This window comes from Muscardinus avellanarius (genome assembly GCF_963383645.1).
Source record: "Muscardinus avellanarius genome assembly, chromosome: 7".
Lineage (NCBI taxonomy): Eukaryota > Metazoa > Chordata > Mammalia > Rodentia > Gliridae > Muscardinus > Muscardinus avellanarius.
In genome coordinates, this window is record NC_137793.1 from 3,033,743 (window position 1) to 3,051,661 (window position 17,919).

General features: G+C 46.7%; 1 protein-coding gene across 1 annotated transcript in view; it reads left to right on the forward strand.

Annotated features, from left to right (window-relative positions):
• The window catches only part of KIF3A (kinesin family member 3A), a gene marked incomplete at both ends in the record, with an annotated part of 45,279 nt that overhangs the window by 15,684 nt on the left and 11,676 nt on the right, over positions 1 to 17,919 (forward strand). Inside the window, 6 exons of the mRNA XM_080699358.1 lie at positions 4,273 to 4,378; positions 5,856 to 5,995; positions 6,229 to 6,426; positions 7,069 to 7,243; positions 12,097 to 12,195; positions 14,404 to 14,475. Of these exons, the coding sequence (XP_080555484.1) occupies positions 4,273 to 4,378; positions 5,856 to 5,995; positions 6,229 to 6,426; positions 7,069 to 7,243; positions 12,097 to 12,195; positions 14,404 to 14,475 (790 nt within the window). The remainder of the gene's footprint in view (positions 1 to 4,272; positions 4,379 to 5,855; positions 5,996 to 6,228; positions 6,427 to 7,068; positions 7,244 to 12,096; positions 12,196 to 14,403; positions 14,476 to 17,919) is intronic.

A 17,919-nucleotide genomic window follows, 5' to 3' on the forward strand; every position in this document is an offset into this window, starting at 1 on the left:
TCTTTCTCTTTTGGTACTGGGCATTGAATCCAGAGGCAGAGCACCTCTAAGTTACACCTCCATCCCGTTTTCAATTTTATTGTGTTTGGAAACAGAGTCTCGCTAGGTTGCTGAGAACCTCACTATGTTTCTGAAGCTCTCCTTGAACCTGCCATCTTCCCGTTTAGCCTTCGAAGTACTGGGGTTATAGGCGTGCGCCACCACACCTGGCTACATTTTTCTTTTTAAGCTTATATAAACTGGGTTTGGGGCGTTAGGGATATGTTTAATTAGGGATTGCTTAATTATTCAACCATCACTTGTTGAATTATGAAAGTTTATAGTGATAACAGGTACACAGCAAGTGCTGTTAGTTGTCATGTTTAGTTTTGGTGAATACTTTGTGAATTCTGTGATTTTACTCCCTAAAAGTTTGTTTTAAGCTAGGCGTGGTGGCGCACGCTTGTCGTCCCAGTACTTGGGGGCTAAAACAGGAGGATCGCACGTTCATAGCCAACCTCAGCAATTTAGTGAGGCCCTCCACAGCTCAGCGAGACCCTGCTTCAAAATAAAGAACAAAAAATAGGGCTGGGGATGTAGCTCAGAGGTAGAGTGCCCCTGGGTTCAACCTCCAGACCTGCAAAAGAAAATAAAGTTTGTTTTATCACCCAAATTCTTAGGGAAAAAATTACTTTGAAGGAATGTTTTTGTTTTCGTAATCATAATTACAGGTCAGATTTACTCTGAGGAACATTGCTGTCAACAGTTCTCAGCCTTGTGAGACACAGTGCTGGCTGTCTGGCTGTCTGGCTGTCTGGCTGTCTCTCTCTCTCTTTGGTGCTACTGGTATTTGAACCCCCGGGCATTCTACTTCCAAGTTATACCCCCAGCCCTCTTTTGTTATTTTTTATTTTGAAACAGGGTCTCACTAAGTTGTGGAGGGCATCATTAAGTAGGTGAGGCTGGCTGGGAACTGCGCTCCTCCCGTCTCTGCCTCCGCGCCCGGCTGCCGTGACCCTTTCATACTGCGCGAGCCCTCGGTGGGGCCCGAGCAGACGGATGCACAGCTCTTCCCGTGTGTTTCTGTGTCCCTGTGTTACGTTGCTGTTAGCTGTTACCATAGAAAGGTACTTTGTTTTTATATGCAATGTAAAGTTATATAGAAAGAAACCCAGAAATTATCTGGCTTTCAGATAATTATGAATAGTTTTTTTTTTTATACCCATGAGAAGAAAAGATATCTGAGAGAGCGTTCAAATCATATGGCACCAGACGGGGGTGTAGCTCAGCGGTAGAGCTTACTCAGCGTTGTGAGGCTCTGATTTTGAGCCCCAGCACTGAAGGAAAAGAGAAAAAGGAAAGAAAGGAAGGAAGGAAGGAAGAGAAAAAGAAAGAAACGTTCGGGATGACTCTTTGGGCGAGCCTTCTCTTACAGTTGAGAATGGCGGCCCCTGCCTAGGAATACTCATTGTTTCTAGTGAGCCAGAAGCCCCACAGGTTCCGAAGCATTCCGGGGTGGGGGAATTGCCTCATTGAGATCCGTTGTTCTAACGTACAAGCCGCATTTGTTATAGAAATTCAGTCCTTGTTGTTTTTTTGGGGTTTTCTTTTGGTGGTACTGGGGTTCCTGGGAGCCCTTCTACCTCCGGGCTACACTCCCAGACCTACTTTTACATTTTTATTGGAAACAGGGTCTCCTAAGCCAGCGCGCACGGCTGGCTTCGAACCTGCGTGATCCTCCTGTCTCCGCCTCCCAAGCGCGGGGATTACAAGCGTGCGCCACCACGCCCGGCTCAATCCTTGTTTTTTTTCTTGATACTTTTTTTTTTCAGTGCTGGGGATTGAACTCACGGTTTGTACTTACTAAGCATACACTCTACCACTGAGTTACCAGGCTCAAAGCCAGCCCGGCAATTTAGCAGGACCCTCAGCAACTTAGTGAGATTTTTTTTTGAGAGGCAATAGTATAAACCAATAATTTAAAAACTTTTCAAAAGATTTAAATTCTTTAAACTCTTTCCTTTCTTCCTCCCTCCCTGCCTGCCTGCCTGCCTGCCTTGACTTGGGATTGAATCCAGGACATTCTTCCTCTGAGCTACACCCCCAGCCTTTTCATTTTTTGCTTATAAACCGTGTCTTCAGGCTGGGAGTGGTGGTGCACGCTCGTGATCCCAGCATTTGGGAGGCTGAGACAGAAGGATCGCCCCTGGGAGCCAGCCTCAGCTACTTAGTGAGGTCCTGTTTCAAAATAAAGAATAAAAAATTGGGCTAGGTTGCAGCTCGGAGGTCAAATGCCCCTGGGTTCCATCCCCAGACCCACAAAAATAAAAATAAATAAATAAATAAATAAATAAATAAATAAATAAATAAATAAATCATGTCTCTATTAAGTTGCTCAGGGTCTCACTACATTGTGGAGGCCGTCCTTGAACCTGCAATTCTCTTGTCTCAGCCTCCCAAGTACTGGAATTACAGGTGTATGCTACCATGCCCAGCACATTTAAACACTTATCAAACCGAACCTTATGTAAAGCTGAATGTGTAAGATACTTTTGAAGTGTAGCTCTCTTTAAGACTTGCCTGGGCCTAAAGCTCTCTGAACCCCCAAAGTGGCCCCTCAGTACCGCCATACACCACCCTTCTTACTTGTTCTCAGAGAACAGTTTGAAACCCGTTGGTTTATAGAAACCAACACACTCTCTTTACTACTAAAAAAAAAAGTGGGCTTAATTTATATCTCATGACAGATAGAGTGTACATTTTACTAACTTTTCAGTACATCTTAAACATTATTATAAAAGAGACTCAAAACTCCCAGCCAGATCCAAAATCAGAACTTGGAAGCCGGGCGTGGTGGGCACGCTTGTCATCCCAGCACTGGGGAGGCTGAGACGGAGGACCGCGGTTCGCGGCCAGCCTCAGCTACTTAGTGAGGCCTCTGCAGCTCAGTGAGACCCTGTTTCAAAATAAAGAAAAAAAACCAGGGCTGAGGGTGTAGCTCGGAGTAGAATGCCCCTGGGTTCCATCCCCAGACCCACAAAAAAAGCCACAAAAAACCAAACCGAGCTTGGCACGCGCAGCCTTGCTCTGGACTTGTTGGATTCTGTTGTCCTCTGCGTCCGTGAGGCCTTGCTGTCTGGAGTGAATGGCTTCCCTCAGCTGGCAGCCACAGTTCCACTCTGTTCTCTTGGCTTGTGGAAGGGACTGCTAGGGCCCTCCAGAGCAGAGTGTGCATGTGTGTGTGTATATATGTGCGTGTATATGCATGTATGTGCGTGTGATGTATGTATGTGTGTGTGATGTATGTATGTGCGTGTGATGTATGTATGTATTTATTTTGCAGTACTAGGGATGGAACCCAGGGGCATTCTACCTCCGAGCTATGCCCCCAGCCCTATCTTTTATTCTTTATTTTTAAACGGTCTCACTGAGTGGCAGAGGCCTCGCTAAGTAGCCGAGGCTGTCGCCGTTCGTGGTCCTCCTGTCTCAGCCTCCCGAGTGCTGGGATGACAAGCGTGCCCACCACGCCCGGCCAAACCGATTTTATATGCATAGCACTATCTATATTTTTTAGGTAATTTAGTCCTAAATTCATCCTTTAAATTCGATAAAAGTTTTTTTCCTAGAAAGATGACAATTTTACATGAATACCATAGCTCTACCACAGCTCTGATTATTACACTTCAGCTGCTTAAAAATGGGATTAGTAGAAGACTGATTTTTTTTTTTTTTTTTTTTTTTTTGGTGCTGGGGCTTGAACTCTGGGCCTTGCCCAATCTCCTAGCTATATGATGCCTGGTTTTAACCACTGAGCTACATCCCCAGCCTGACGTGCTTTAATCTTGTCTTTGCCCGCGTCATATCATATACGCTGCCTGTTTTTTCCAGCTACCTCTCATTGTTCTTTATTTTGTCCAGTTCCTCGTTTTCCCCCATTTCAGGACCATGCACATATTCTCCTGCTGCCCTAACCCAGACAGTCCGGCTCCCTATCCAGGCATTAGCTTAAACATCATCTCAGAGCCTCACCTGGCTGGCCCTCACTAGCTCAGAGCGTCTGTCATACATCCCATGGCGCCCTGCAGGTTTTCTTCATGGCATCCTCCGAGTTGAAATAAAATAACTGTAATTATTTATTTGTGCATTTCCCTGCAGCTCTTCGGCTCTAGGCGTCGAGGACTGTATCTGTCCTGCCTATACTGCACCCCGCCGTCTCATAGAATAGCCGGCATGTGGCAGATGAGCAGTGAATAACTGTTATTGTTATAAGTATCAAGTCTTACCTTTTTTTAGGTTAAAGAAAGACCTGATGTAGGAGTTTATATCAAAGATTTATCAGCGTACGTGGTCAATAATGCTGATGATATGGACAGAATCATGACGCTGGGCCACAAAAACCGTAAGTGCAGCTCTGATCGCGAGCGCGTTGCGTGCTGGCCGCACACAGCCAGCGTGGGCTCTGCACCGCGGAGAGACCGCGTCCCCAGGTTCCTCAAAACACCACGCGGAGACCGTGTATGAGCAAAGAGACCACGGACGATGTTCCCTTGCTGACCCTTTTTCTTTTTAAAAGTGCTAATATTTGAAACTCTCTTAAGCGATTTCTTATTGGTTGTAGTAACTATTACTAGCACTTACCTAGCACTTAGTAGGTGGCAGTGCTTGTGCTAAGTGCTTGCAAGGCTGATATCTTTTTTTTTTTTTTTTTTTTTTTTTTTTTTTTGCGGGTCTGGGGATGGAACCCAGGGGCATTCTACCTCCGAGCTACATCCCCAGCCCTACTTTTTATCTTTTGAAACAGGGTCTCACTAAGTTGCAAAGGGCCTCGCTAAGTAGCTGAGGCTGTTCGCGAACCTCAATCCTCCTGTCTCAGCCTCCCAGATGCTGGGATCACAAGCGTGTGCCACCACGCCCGGCTAACAATATCTTGATATTCTAAATATACTTTCCTTTATGACCTAGTGTTTTTAAATCTTTACCTATATTCTATGAAGATGTTTTTAGATGTAAGCAATAAATAACCTTCAGTGAAACACTGGTTTTTATAATTCTGATACAGAAAACTGTGCACACAGGAGATAATGTTACATGGAAAACAGAAGGTAAAATAGAGCTAACAGCACGTGCACACATGTATGTGTGCTGCTGCGGATTATATACACAGATGATTTCAGGTGGCATAGATGTAATAGCGCTGAGGTGTAGTGGCACGTGCCTGTAATCCCAGTACTTGGGAGACTTACGCAGGAGCGTCACAGGTTCGAGGCCAGTACACAGTAATGTAGCGAGACTCTCTCAAAATAAAAAAATAAAAAGAACTAGGCTGTCATTCAGTGGTAGAACGTCTCTGGGTTCAGTCCCCAGTGTCAGACACACAGAAAATAGGGCTGAGGGGGGGACTCCGAGGTGGAGCAGCCCTGAGTTCAGACTCCAGTACCATAAAAATGAAACAAAGTAATAAAATATTTGGGAACTTAAGATAAAAACTAATATATGACTATTATAAAAATAAAATAGATGTGTTTCTTTGTTTATAAAATATATTAATGTAAAATATTCATATGCACATGAATACTCAATACCCTGCCTGGCTTTGTAGATTATTTATTTTCTAGACAGTGGTAGAGGAAATTAAAATTAAGTATTTCTGTGCTAAAATGATGTCTTCAATATGAGAAACATTACAAATTCTATTGTTACCAATATAAATTGTAAGAGAAATTTCATACAATGGCTCAGTCCACACCTGTTCTGTTGTGGTTTAGCCCTGTTCCCTGGCTTTGGACTTGGGGGAATTGGGTATCTGGGGCTGTTCTGGATACTTCTTTGCTGCCGGGGCCTGCCCTGGGCGGTTTCATGGGTCTCTCCTTGCGCAGGCTCCGTGGGCGCCACGAACATGAATGAGCACAGCTCCCGCTCGCACGCCATCTTCACCATCACCATCGAGTGCAGCGAGAAGGGTGTGGACGGCAACATGCACGTGCGGATGGGCAAGCTGCACCTCGTGGACCTGGCGGTGAGCGGGCGGTGCCGGGCGGGGTGGGCGTGCCGCCTACTGTGTAAAATAGGCAGGGCCGTGTAATGAGCCGTCCTTTTCATCTGCTGCCTTCCACTTCCCTTTTTAATTATTTCAGAATGTATTCCAGACAGCAGATCACACATTTACTGTTAAGCTATTACTTTATAAGTCCTTAGGAAGAACATTCTGTATTTTAAAAAATTTACCTTGATTTTTGTCTCTATTGCTAGGGTTCAGAAAGACAGGCAAAAACTGGAGCCACTGGACAGCGCCTGAAGGAAGCCACAAAAATCAACCTGTCGCTGTCCACCCTGGGCAATGTCATTTCTGCTTTGGTCGACGGGAAAAGCACTCATGTGCCTTACCGCAACTCTAAACTGACTCGCCTTCTTCAGGATTCTTTAGGAGGAAACTCAAAAACCATGATGGTAACACTTAATTTGTGGTATAGTTAGCATCGGGCAAATTTAAGGTTCTAATTTCATAAGAGATGAATAACATTATAAAGACTTATGGCTATTTATTTATTTTTATTTATTTATTTAATTTTTGCAGTACTGGGATTGACCTAGGGCTGTTCTACCACTGAGCTGCACTCCCTACACCCCCAGCCCTATTTTTATTCTTGTGTGTGTGTGTGTGTGTGTGTGTGCCCGCGCACTACTGGGGATGGAACCCAGGGGCATCTACCTCCGAGCTACACCCCCGGCCCTATTTTTTAATTCTTTAATTTGAAACAGGGTCTCACTGAGTTGTACAGGCCTCACTAAGTAGCTGAGGCTGCCTGTGAACCGTGATCCTCTGTCTTAGCCTCCCAAGTATTAAGGAATACAAGATTGCGCCACTGTGCCTGGCTAAGACTCGTGATTTTCCCTTTGTCGGCTTGTGATTACCCTTTTGGTCGTACATCATGTGCATGAGCCCACAGTAATGTCCTTTGGGAGCCCACGTGATTGATAATCTCCTTTTCAGAAAGTCAGTGTCCACATCCTCCCAGCGTCTGTTTCGGGACGTTTTGGTGCTGCTGATAATGATTGTAGTACTAATGATTTCTGTTTGTGATTCAACAGTGTGCAAACATTGGGCCAGCGGATTATAATTACGATGAAACCATCAGCACGTTGCGGTACGCCAACCGCGCCAAGAACATTAAGAACAAGGCCAGGATCAACGAAGACCCCAAGGACGCCCTGCTCCGTCAGTTTCAGAAAGAAATAGAAGAGCTGAAGAAAAAGCTCCAAGAAGGTAACAGCTTCTCAAAATGTTCATTTTGGCCAAAAATATGTTGGTTAGCCACTAAGTATGCTTGTTTTTTTTGGGTTTTTTTGCAGTCCTAGGGATGGAACCCAGGGTCATTGTACCTCCAAGCTACACCCCCAGCCCTATTTCTTTAGTTTTTTTTTTTTTTTTTTTTTTTTTTTTTTCTTGAAACGAGGTCTCACTGAGTTGCAAAGGGCCTTGCTAAGTAGCTGAGGCTGGCTGTGAACCACGATCCTCCCATCTCAGCCTCCGAGTGCTAGGATTACAAGTGTGTGCCACCATGCCGCCTGGCTAACCACTAACTATTCTAACAAAAAATACTTAATCTTTTTTTTTTAAGACTCCAACATTGATTTTTTTTTTTTTTTTCAGTACTAGGGATTGAATCCAGGGACATTCTACCTCTAAGATATATCCCCAGCCCTATTTTTTATTCTTTTTTTTTTTTTTTTTTTTTTTTTTTGTGTGTGTGTGTGTGTGTGTGTGTTACTCAGGGTGGAACCCAAGGGCTTTTTCTACCTCTGAGCTACACTCCCAGACCTATTTTATACTTATTTGGAAACAGGGTCTCACTGAGTTGCTGAGAGCCTCACTAAGTAGCTGAGGCTGGCTTTGAACCTGTGCGATCCTCCTGTCTCAGCCTCCCAATCGCTGGGATTACAAGCGTGCGCCACCACGCCCGGCTTTTTCCTTTATTTTGAAACAGGGTCTCATTGAGTTGCAGAGAGCCTCACTAAGTAGCTGAGACTGTTTGCGAACCTCAATCCTCCTGACTCAGCCTCCCTAGTACTGGGATCACAAGCATGTGCCACCATGCCCGCCTTCTTCCCCCTTATCTTACCTGAGTTTACTTGCTCAGCCCTCTCCAAGTCTCTGTGATGGGGCTAGCACCTGTGGTGTACCTGGTTTCCCCGGGCTGCAGAGGTGCAGCTCCTGAGGCCTGTGCTAAGCCCGCGTGCAGAGGCCAAAGCCTGTGTGTCCCCATGAGGGGCTGGGTGGCGGCACTTACTGAGGCTGGGAGTCTCACCCTCATGAAGATCTTCTAACCTTCTAGCATTATCTTGCTTGCGTAGAATTTCATGTTCAACTTGAAGTATAAAAGCATATTTTTCAGGCCATGCAATGCATTTTTGCTTTCTACCAAACTTGGTGAGCAAGTTTAATCTCTTCAAACAAGAGTGTGTTAACATCAGTCATGGAGCCAGAGCTCTGGCCATTTTCACATAAATACATAAACAGTAGGGTTTACTTTTATACATCGACAAAAACTCAGTATTTAATAAGTGGTCATATAACATCTATAAAAGGTCATCAGTTTAAAGATGGCAGGTTTAGGCCGGGCGTGGTGGGCACGCTTGTAATCTCCGCGCTTGGGAGGCTGAGACAGGAGGATCGCGCAGGTTCGAAGCCAGCCTCAGCTACTTAGTGAGGCTCTCAGCAACTTAGTGAGACCCTGTTTCCAAAAGAAGTATAAAATAGGTCTGGGAGTACTGCCCGGAGGTAGAAAGCCCCTGGTTCCACACCTAGTACCACCCAAAAAAAAAAAAAAAAAAGATGGCAGGTTTAATTAATTTTTTAAAAGTTACATATTCAGCTGGGTGTGGTGGCGCACGCTTGTAATCCCCGCGCTTGGGAGGCGGAGACAGGAGGATCGCGCAGGTTCAAAGCCAGCCGCGCTGGCGTAAGAGACCCTGTTTCAGAAATATAAAATAGGTCTGGGAGTGTAGCCCGGAGGTAGAAGGGCTTCCAGGAACCCCAGTACCACAAAAAAAAAAAAAAAGTTACATATTCAAATATTACATAATCTTATTTAAGATTAAAATTAAAATGCTAAAGAACAAAAGTACCAAGTTGTTTTTCAGAAATAGTCTTTTATTTATTTATTTGTTTTTGGTGGTACTGACAGTATAACCCAGAGGCTTTCTACCTCTGGGCTATACTCCCAGACCTATTTTATACTTTATTTGGACACAGGGTCTCACTCAGTAGCTGAGGCTGGCTTTGAACCTGTGTGATCCTCCTGTCTCAGCCTCCCAAGTGCTGGGATTACAAATGTGTGCCACCACATCCAGCTAGAAATAGTCTTTTAAATATCAATGTTGGAGCGAGGTGTGGTGGCACACGCTTGTAATCCCAGTACTTGGGAGACTGAGACAGGAGGATCGCAGATCGGGGATCACAGATCGCAGACAGCATTTGCTATTTAGTGAGGCAAAAGATGAGGAAAAGCCATGGGTGAACTAATGAAATTTGGTGTGTTAATTTTTGTGTGTGGGGGGGTACTGGGATTGGAACCCAGGGGCATGGTACCTCTGAGCTACACCTCCAGCCCGATTTTTTATTCTTTATTTTGAAACAGGGTCTCACTGAGTTGCCGAGGGCCTCTCTAGCTGAGACTCTGCGAACTGCGATCCTCCTGTCTCAGCCTGAAATTTGGTGTTTTAAATGTGACCACTAGGTGGTATTTACAGCCAGTGTGTTTTAAAGATTTTTTAATCTCTGTTGATGTTGAGTGCATGCCTTTATTTTTAACATTTTTACATGGCAGAAGATACATAATATAAAACTTATCAGCTGAACCACTTTAAGTGCACAGTTCAGTGGCAATCAGTCAGTTACGTCTGCTTGGTGCCCAGCTGGCACCACCAGGCATTCTAGAACTTTATTTCCGAGTGTGCCCATGAGATGCCGGTTCCCACCCTCCGCCTCCAACCCGTGAACTTGCCGCGGTACCTTCTGTTCTAGGAACGCGACTGTTCAGGTCCCTCTCAGAAGTAAAAGCTTACTGCAGCGGCAGCCCTGCTGTCGGCTTCTCGTTACATGAACCCTCTGGTTCTTGTAGCATGGTCGCGTTTCTTTTTGAAGGCTGAGTACTATCCCACCTGTGCGTAAGCAGCGCTGTGTTTAAGGAGCTGTCCACTGGTGGCTGTGTGTGCTGCTCCGACCTTTTCCTTTGTGTGACTGCTGTTGTGCACATGGGCGGATAAATACCTGTCCAGGTTCTTGCTTTTTGCCCAGAAGTGCTGGTTACATGATAATAGTATTTTTTAATTTATTCATTTTTTGTGGGTCTAGGATGGAACCCAGGGGCATTTGACCTCCGAGCTACAGCCTCTGCCCTATTTTTTATTCTTTATTTTGAAACTGGGTCTCACTGAGTTGCGGAGGGCCTCACTAAGTAGCTGAGGCTGTCCGCGAACCGCGATCCTCCAGTCTCAGCCTCCTGAATGCTGGGATACAAGTGTGGGCCACCACACCCGGCTCCTCTCAGGTTCTTTAAAATGGTTTCCTGGCACTACAAGATGTCTTAGGCTCATATATCTTGCCTAGAACCCATTTCTCCCTGGAGAATGGTACTTAGAGGACCAACTTGGCGCTAGACAGGGTCGCTGCAGCCAAGGCACCGCTGCTTCTAGGCTCAAAGGACCCTGTGCGTGGGGCTGGGGTGGCACTCTGCCTCCCAGATGCAGCCCAGCTCTGTTTTATTTTTTTTTGTTTTGAAACAGGATCTCACTAGGTTGCTGAGGCGGTCTTGAGCCTATGGTCCTCCTGTCTCAGGCTTCCGAGTACTGGGGTTGCAGGCGTGTTCCACCACACCTGGCTGGAACAAGATGGTTTTAATGACCCTTCGCTCAAGACTCCAGGTTCTTTTCCCATCCTTTTGTTTGTAGGCACATCACCACCGGGCTGTGATTTGTGTTTCCCCCGCACTCATTAGTGCCGGGGTGCAGCCCTAGCAGGAGTCGGGGGTCGTGTGTTGGTGAGAGAAAAGTCAAGGTTGAGGGAGAGAAGACTGACACCCGAGACCAGATGGCAGCTTCTCACCAACACACAACCCCCGACTCCTGCTAGGGCTGCACCCCGGCAATTAGCATTGTTTCCTTAAACATTTTATGTACGGACAGTGATACTTCTTTTTTTTTCAGTACTGGGGATTGAACTCAGGGCATTTTACTTCCAAGCTACACCTTAGCCCTATTTTTTTATTTTTTTATTTTTGGAACAAGATCTCACTAAGTTACTGAAGCTAGCCACGAACCTGCAATCCTCCTGTCTCAGCCTCCCAAGTACTGGGATTCCAAGCGTGCACCACCACATACCAATTATTTGTTATCTTAAGCAGGAAATGAAAACATTTCCCCCAAAGTGATCACATTTTAAAAAGACTTAATATCAGCTGGGCGTGGTGGTGCACGCTTGGAATCCCAGTACTTGGGGAGGCTGAGACAGGAGGATCGCGCAGGTTCGAAGCCAGCCTCAGCTACTGAGTGAGGCTCTCAGCGACTTAGTGAGACCCTGTTTCCAAATAAAATAGAAAATAGGTCTGAGAGTATAGCCCGGAGGTAGAAAAGCCCCTGGGTTCCATCCCCAGTACTACACACACACACACACACACACACACACACACACACAAAAAAAAAAAAAAATTAACAAGACTTAATAACTCTAACTCATAGTCTTTGTTAGGGAGCTTTTAGAAATAAAGTCTCATGTGCATTTTTGAGTGTGTGTGCGCAAGTTACAGGGGTATTCTACCCAGCCGGTTTTTATTTTTCATTTTGAAGCAGGGCCTTGCTAAGTTGCCAGGAGTCTCACAAAGTTGCTGAGGCCGGCCTCCGGCCTGCGGCCCCCTTACTCTTCAGGTGCTGGGATCGCAGGCGCGTGTCCCCAGCGCCAGCCTGCGCACCTTGTTTCTGAGATTTTCTATCTGATACACTGTATAGGAGCGATTAATAGCGTTCAGTTTTGTAATTGAGGCAACAAAACGGTAATGGAGAAAATTGATACGGGCATTTCCTGAGTAACCAGTGACATCATTGTTAAATCTCTTATCAAAGGGGAAGAAATATCAGGCTCTGATATCAGTGGATCAGAGGAGGAGGAGGATGACGAGGGTGAGATTGGAGAAGACGGAGAGAAGAGGAGGAAGAGAAGGGGTAAGCTGTGTGTGCTGTGGTGTGGTGGGCAGGAAGGCACTCCTGAGGAGCGGCTGTGCTCCCCCCTCCTGAGGTGCGGCCGTGCTCCCTCTCCTGAGGCAGCTGTGCTCCCCCCTCCTGAGGCGGCCGTGCTCCCCCTCCTGAGGCGGCTGTGCTCCCCCCTCCTGAGGCGACTGTGCTCCCCCCTCCTGAGGCGCGTCGGTGCTCCCCCCTCCTGAGGCAGCTGTGCTCCCCCCTCCTGAGGCGGCCGTGCTCCTCCCTCCTGAGGCGGCCGTGCTCCCCCCTCCTGAGGCGACCGTGCTCCCCCCTCCTGAGGCGGCTGTGCTCCCCCCTCCTGAGGCGCGGCGGTGCTCCCCCCTCCTGAGGCGGCTGTGCTCCCCCCTCCTGAGGCGGCGGTGCTCCCCCCTCCTGAGGCGCGGCGCTCCCCCCTCCTGAGGCAGCGGTGCTCCCCCCTCCTGAGGCGCGGCGCTCCCCGCCCTCCTTTTGCCATTGTAGTCATGGTGACTTAGAAGGTGCACGCGCACGCCTGGTCCACGTCACACTCTTCTCCCTTTTCTGTCTACTGCTGACTCATAGCATCCTATGGCCTGCTTTTCTCTCTTTCTTTTGTTTTGGAATTTAGAATTATAAAACTGTCACACTGGTTGTACCATTTTGGAATTTTATGTAAGATTTTATTTTATGTAGGGACTTTAATTTGTGTTAAGACCCTATAATTTTTAGGAAGTTAGGATAATGTGGGGTTTTTACTGAAGCAGGGCTAATCTCTAGAAGCCATTGAATGTTAAACAGTATATTTAAATTCATGGATTATGGTTTCATTTTTTGGTGTAAAATGTACTCTGATTCTCACCTGTATGGGCCGTGTGGACCAAGTGTGGATGAAGGCAGCTGGGCACCAAGCAGAGGCGCGTGCGGAGCAGCTGCAGCGGCGCGTCCCCGCCTCCGCCCCGCCCAGCGCTCTCCCGTTGCCCTGGACCACTGTCCCCAGCGCTGCATGGTCTGCTTGTCTGTTTAATGCTCTTGCTGAAACAAGTCCGTCCCTGCTTGATCAGGGGTCCAGAACCGAAAAACTGTCAAGACTTTAAACTCAGAAAACAGGCAGAGCCTGGCTTAGAGCACGAGCTGGCCCGGCCAGCCAGACCCGCCTTCCTAACTGAGCTTTATGAACGGCCACCCCAGAGCACTGGCCGGAAGCCCCAGCGCCCTTAGCACAGGGCGCCTGCCACTCCTGACAGGGAAGGCATTGTTGTCACGCCAGGCTTCTCACAGAATGAACTATTCTTTTGAAAGCTAACACAGATAATAGTTATTACTAAAAATAAAATTTTGAAGCCGGGCGTGGTGGCGCACCCTCGTAATCCCAGCATCCGGGAGGCTGAGACAGTGTGATCGTGGTTCACAGCCAGCCTCAGCTACTACTTAGGCCCTTTGCAACTCAGTGCGATCCTGTTTCAAAATAAAGAATAATTAAAAAAAATAGGGCTGGGGGTGTAGCTCGGAGGTAGAATACCCCTAGGTCCCATCCCCAGTACCATAAAAAAAAATTTTTTTTTTTGAGTAGAGAAAAATGCCCCTGTTTAATATGTTAAAATATTCAATAGAATATGCCTTCCTTCCAGGCTAAGAAACGTAAAAGTTTTCAGTGAATCTTTTCTGTTTGGCTGCCAAATTGTAAACATACATTATTATATTTGATAGTTGAATGTGTTGAGGTGGAGAGGGAGGTTGGAGACAGTTGTAATGTTGTCTGTGACTTTGTAGAGTTCCAGAAGTCCCTCTAATTTTTCCCTCTAAGTAATTTAAGTAGACTAGAATGCCACCCAATGACGTACTTGGTATCCACGTCATCTCGCCCCGCATGGCAGCGCGTGCCGTCAGGCCTGGTGCTGGGGGCTGAGACTGGAGCTGGCGGGTGATACCATAGTGAGACCCTGTTAAAGAAACAAAGGGCCGAGGTTGCAGCTCGGAGGTAGAATGCCCCCAGGTTCCATCCCCAGTGCCTCCGGTTTCTAATCCCCCCTAGGGCTTTGGGAAGTAGGGGGTATTGGCTGGACGACACCAAGCCGGCTTTCAGGGAGAGTGAGCGGGTTCCTTAGTACTCAGCTAGACTGTCCTGAGGGCGCTTCCCTGGCACTAACTTCCTGCGTGTGTGTGCATTTCCGTATCCCCTCTGGCTCCCGCTGGGCTCATCTCTTTGTCTTCCAGGCAGTAGCAGCAGCAGTAGCTCAGAGTCCACATGCTCTGTCATAGAGAAACCCCTGGATAAGCTCTTGCCTAGTGAGTGGCAGCTCCTCCATCCCTAACAGAGCTCGGGCTTCTCCATAACTCATGAGCCGCACCTGAGAACGCTGCGCCGTGAGAGTGCTCGCTTCATACTGCCATGCCTGCTCGCGGCCGCATGCCCGCCCGCCCGCCCGCCCGCCGCCACCGCGCCCGGTTAACCTCACTGTGACCGCTGCCTAGCTTATGCTTGAGTCCTTGTTAGAGTCACGCTTCTGCAGCCGAGATAATGTAGAGACAGCTAGTAAGCTGCGCCCTTCTTACTGCCCCTTTCAGCTATCACTAGAAAGCTCATCCTGGTCAGTACGGGGACGTGGAGCAACACATTCTGAATTTCTAAAAGTGCAAATTCTGTCTGGCAGCTCACCACGACCCATTGTTAACAGTCGTACAGTTGCAGCCATTTTATACGTGGGTCCTCTTCCTAGCTACTGCTAGTAGTAAGATCAAGGCTCCCAAATAAAGAAAAATAGAAAGTTTCAAGCAAGTAAAGGTCAGTGTAAAGATCAATTGAATAGTCTTTGTTTCAGATGGATGCACATTTATCTCCATTTCAAACGTATCTGAGAAGTTTTAAGACATTTTCCAAGGTATGATTAGAGGATTTAGAATCACCTGAAGAAATGTTCTTGAACCTTAATTAAGTTGAAAAGTATTATTTAATTTTACCTATTTGTACTTTACTTTAGAAGGGCGGTGATTCTTTTTTATACGAGCTTGCAGCTTACTGTCTTTTAAAGCATTATCGATATACTTATCTTTTCCAAAACTAATACCAAAAACAATTGCTTATTCCTATGAGTCTACCTTTCTAGAAGAATAATTCCAAGACTGTCAAAACTCTGTCTATTGACAAAAAAGTTATCAAAACAGTTTCAGAGGATGATTTATAAAATACGTGAAGTTGCCTTCGAGACCATATAGAGATATAATTTTGTATAATAAACAAATATGAAACCATCTGAGTAGAAAGTGCTGTAACTTAATTTCTGGTTTAAAACTTACCCGAGCTCTCAGTCATCACATGAAAACGCGTTACGAGTTATCATTTGCTCAGTTCAAGAAGTGTCTGTTGCTTGTGCGCATCTCACCACATCGCACGGTGTCGTCACACCGGGCTCGCAGGGAGGGAGGACTGGCCCGGCACGCGGTGGCCGCGTGACCCCGGTCCGCCCTCCCCGTACAGCCTGGACGGCCTTCTGCTCTGGTGTCCCTGCTTGAACCATCAGTGCCATTGACTTCTACAGACTCATTGTAATTGTCTGTAACAATCTTAAGAGGTAAATGTAAGTTTATTACTCTACAGGTGCACTTTACTTTATGTAACAATTTTTAAATTACTTATAAATCAAGTTGGAAAATAGTATATTGCAAACTTGCTATCTCTAAAAATTCTTCACCAAGTCCTTTTGTTAAATAACTTGTAAAATAATCAGTGCAAATTACTACAAACAAACTTTTATCCCTTTAATTGCTTCAGGTGTTTGTGTATTGGATTTTGTTTAAATGGGGCATACCCGCAATGGGCCTTTATTTTGGGAGAAACATTGAATTCGGAAATTTGGGGAATGGATGATATGAATTTTGTTATTTCTAGCTTACTAGTTTAAAACTTGGCTTGGTCCCTGGCTTGCCCTCGGCCGCTTGCCCGCCCTGAGCGGCTCCGGTCCGCGCTCTCCTGAGCGGAGCTGGGGTGCAGGCCGGGAGCTGGCGCCCTGAGCGGGGTGGAGTCGGCGCCTGGGCTGTCCTGCGTCCCTGCTTGAGGAGCACCTGTCATCACAATGAGTATGCTTTCTTTACATGGGCTGTCCTTTCAGTTCTGATGATGATTTGATTTGTTCTGTACTTGCACTGTGAATGAATGCTGTTATACATTTTCTTTGTTTTTCAAAGGAAATAACGTTTTCCTCTTTCCCCCCTCGTCTCTGCATATGCTTCCTGCCCACGGCTTGCTTACCACTTCTTATTGCAAGATCAAGCAGGTTGGTGTTATTGATTTGCACTCCACTCGGTACAGTTATTTATCTCATAAATAACTATTTCTAAATATATTAAATTTTTTAAATTTCATAATTTTTACAAGGTAAGTACATCTTGTATATTTAAAAAAGTCAACTTCAGCTTTTTTTTAAGAAAAACTACCTTTTTTCTTAAATTCTTAAGCACTCATTATGTCAAATTTTAGAAATATGATTTAAATCATTTCACATTCAAAGATGATTTTTGAAGCCAAGAGCCAAGTGCCTGTGAGTGCTGATACCTGCCGAGCTGGCAGCCCAGGCTCCTGGCCACGCCTACTCGCTCGCTTCCAGCTTTGATTGGAGCAGAGGCAGCTGGAGGCGGTGCTTATGTGTTTGGCTGGGATACTCACTGTGGCATTCACATTGAGACTTACTTGCACTGAATTCTACCAGGCAGTTTTAGAAAAGATTCTTTCCCTTTTTGCCTGATAAGAGGGTCGTTTTTGTTTTGTTTTCAACTTTTGTTTTTCTGTAGTGCTGGGAATCACACCCAGAGTGGGGCAAATGCTTTTCTACTGAGATGTCCCAGTGTCCTAAATGTGCGAGGTCTCTCCTCCCACAGGAGTGGGAGTCCTCACTGGCCTGAAGTCCCTGGTGCTCCTACAGCACAGGCTCCTCCTCCCTGGACTCCCCAGCCGAGGGCCAGCCAGGGGTGGGAGGAAGTGATTAGCTACCGAGGACCCGGGAAGGCGACGGTCAGCGCTGCCTGTGGTGCTGGGCTGGAGCTCGGCAGTCTGCTTCCGAGTTACTCGCCCCAGTTTATTTTTTATTTTGAAACAGAGTCTCACTAGGTTGCCAAGTCTGGCTTCAAACCTGTGGTCCTCCTGTCTTCGCCTCCCAGGTACTGGGATTGTAGGTGTGTGCCACCATGCCCGGCTGGCGAGCTCTCACTTCTGAATGCCTGGTTCAGGAGATGGCATATAGTCACACTTAGCTTAAAGGATTATTTGAAAAAATATGTTTGTCAGAGTGATTCTGGCTAGTCTAAGATGTTACTTAAATGTAAAACGACTTTTGAAGCTAACTCTATGCATCATCATGTAACTTTCGTCTAAGGCTTTCAAGAGCAGCACAGAATATTTTTCTGCTACAGCACCATTTTAAAAGAGCTGCGCGGGTGGCGCGAGCGTGCGCGTAGTGCGGCGCAGTGTCGCTCCATCAAGAGGCGGGCGTCGTAGGTGTGTGTATCTCACCACCGTCACTGGGCTTGGAGGCTCTTACTGTTAGCCGAGCAGTTAACACTGCGCACCTGCCCGTGTCGTCGCGCAGTTCGGTCAGCCAGCCTGTGTCGGCAGAGCCCGGCCTCCGTGCGTGCGCGTGGTCTGCACTGGCTGGCCGTTTCTCCTCTAACTGCCTGTGCTTCCGGGGAAGGGGCCCGGGCCTGGGAAGGCGCGCACTGTGCTCCCCTTTGAATTCCAAG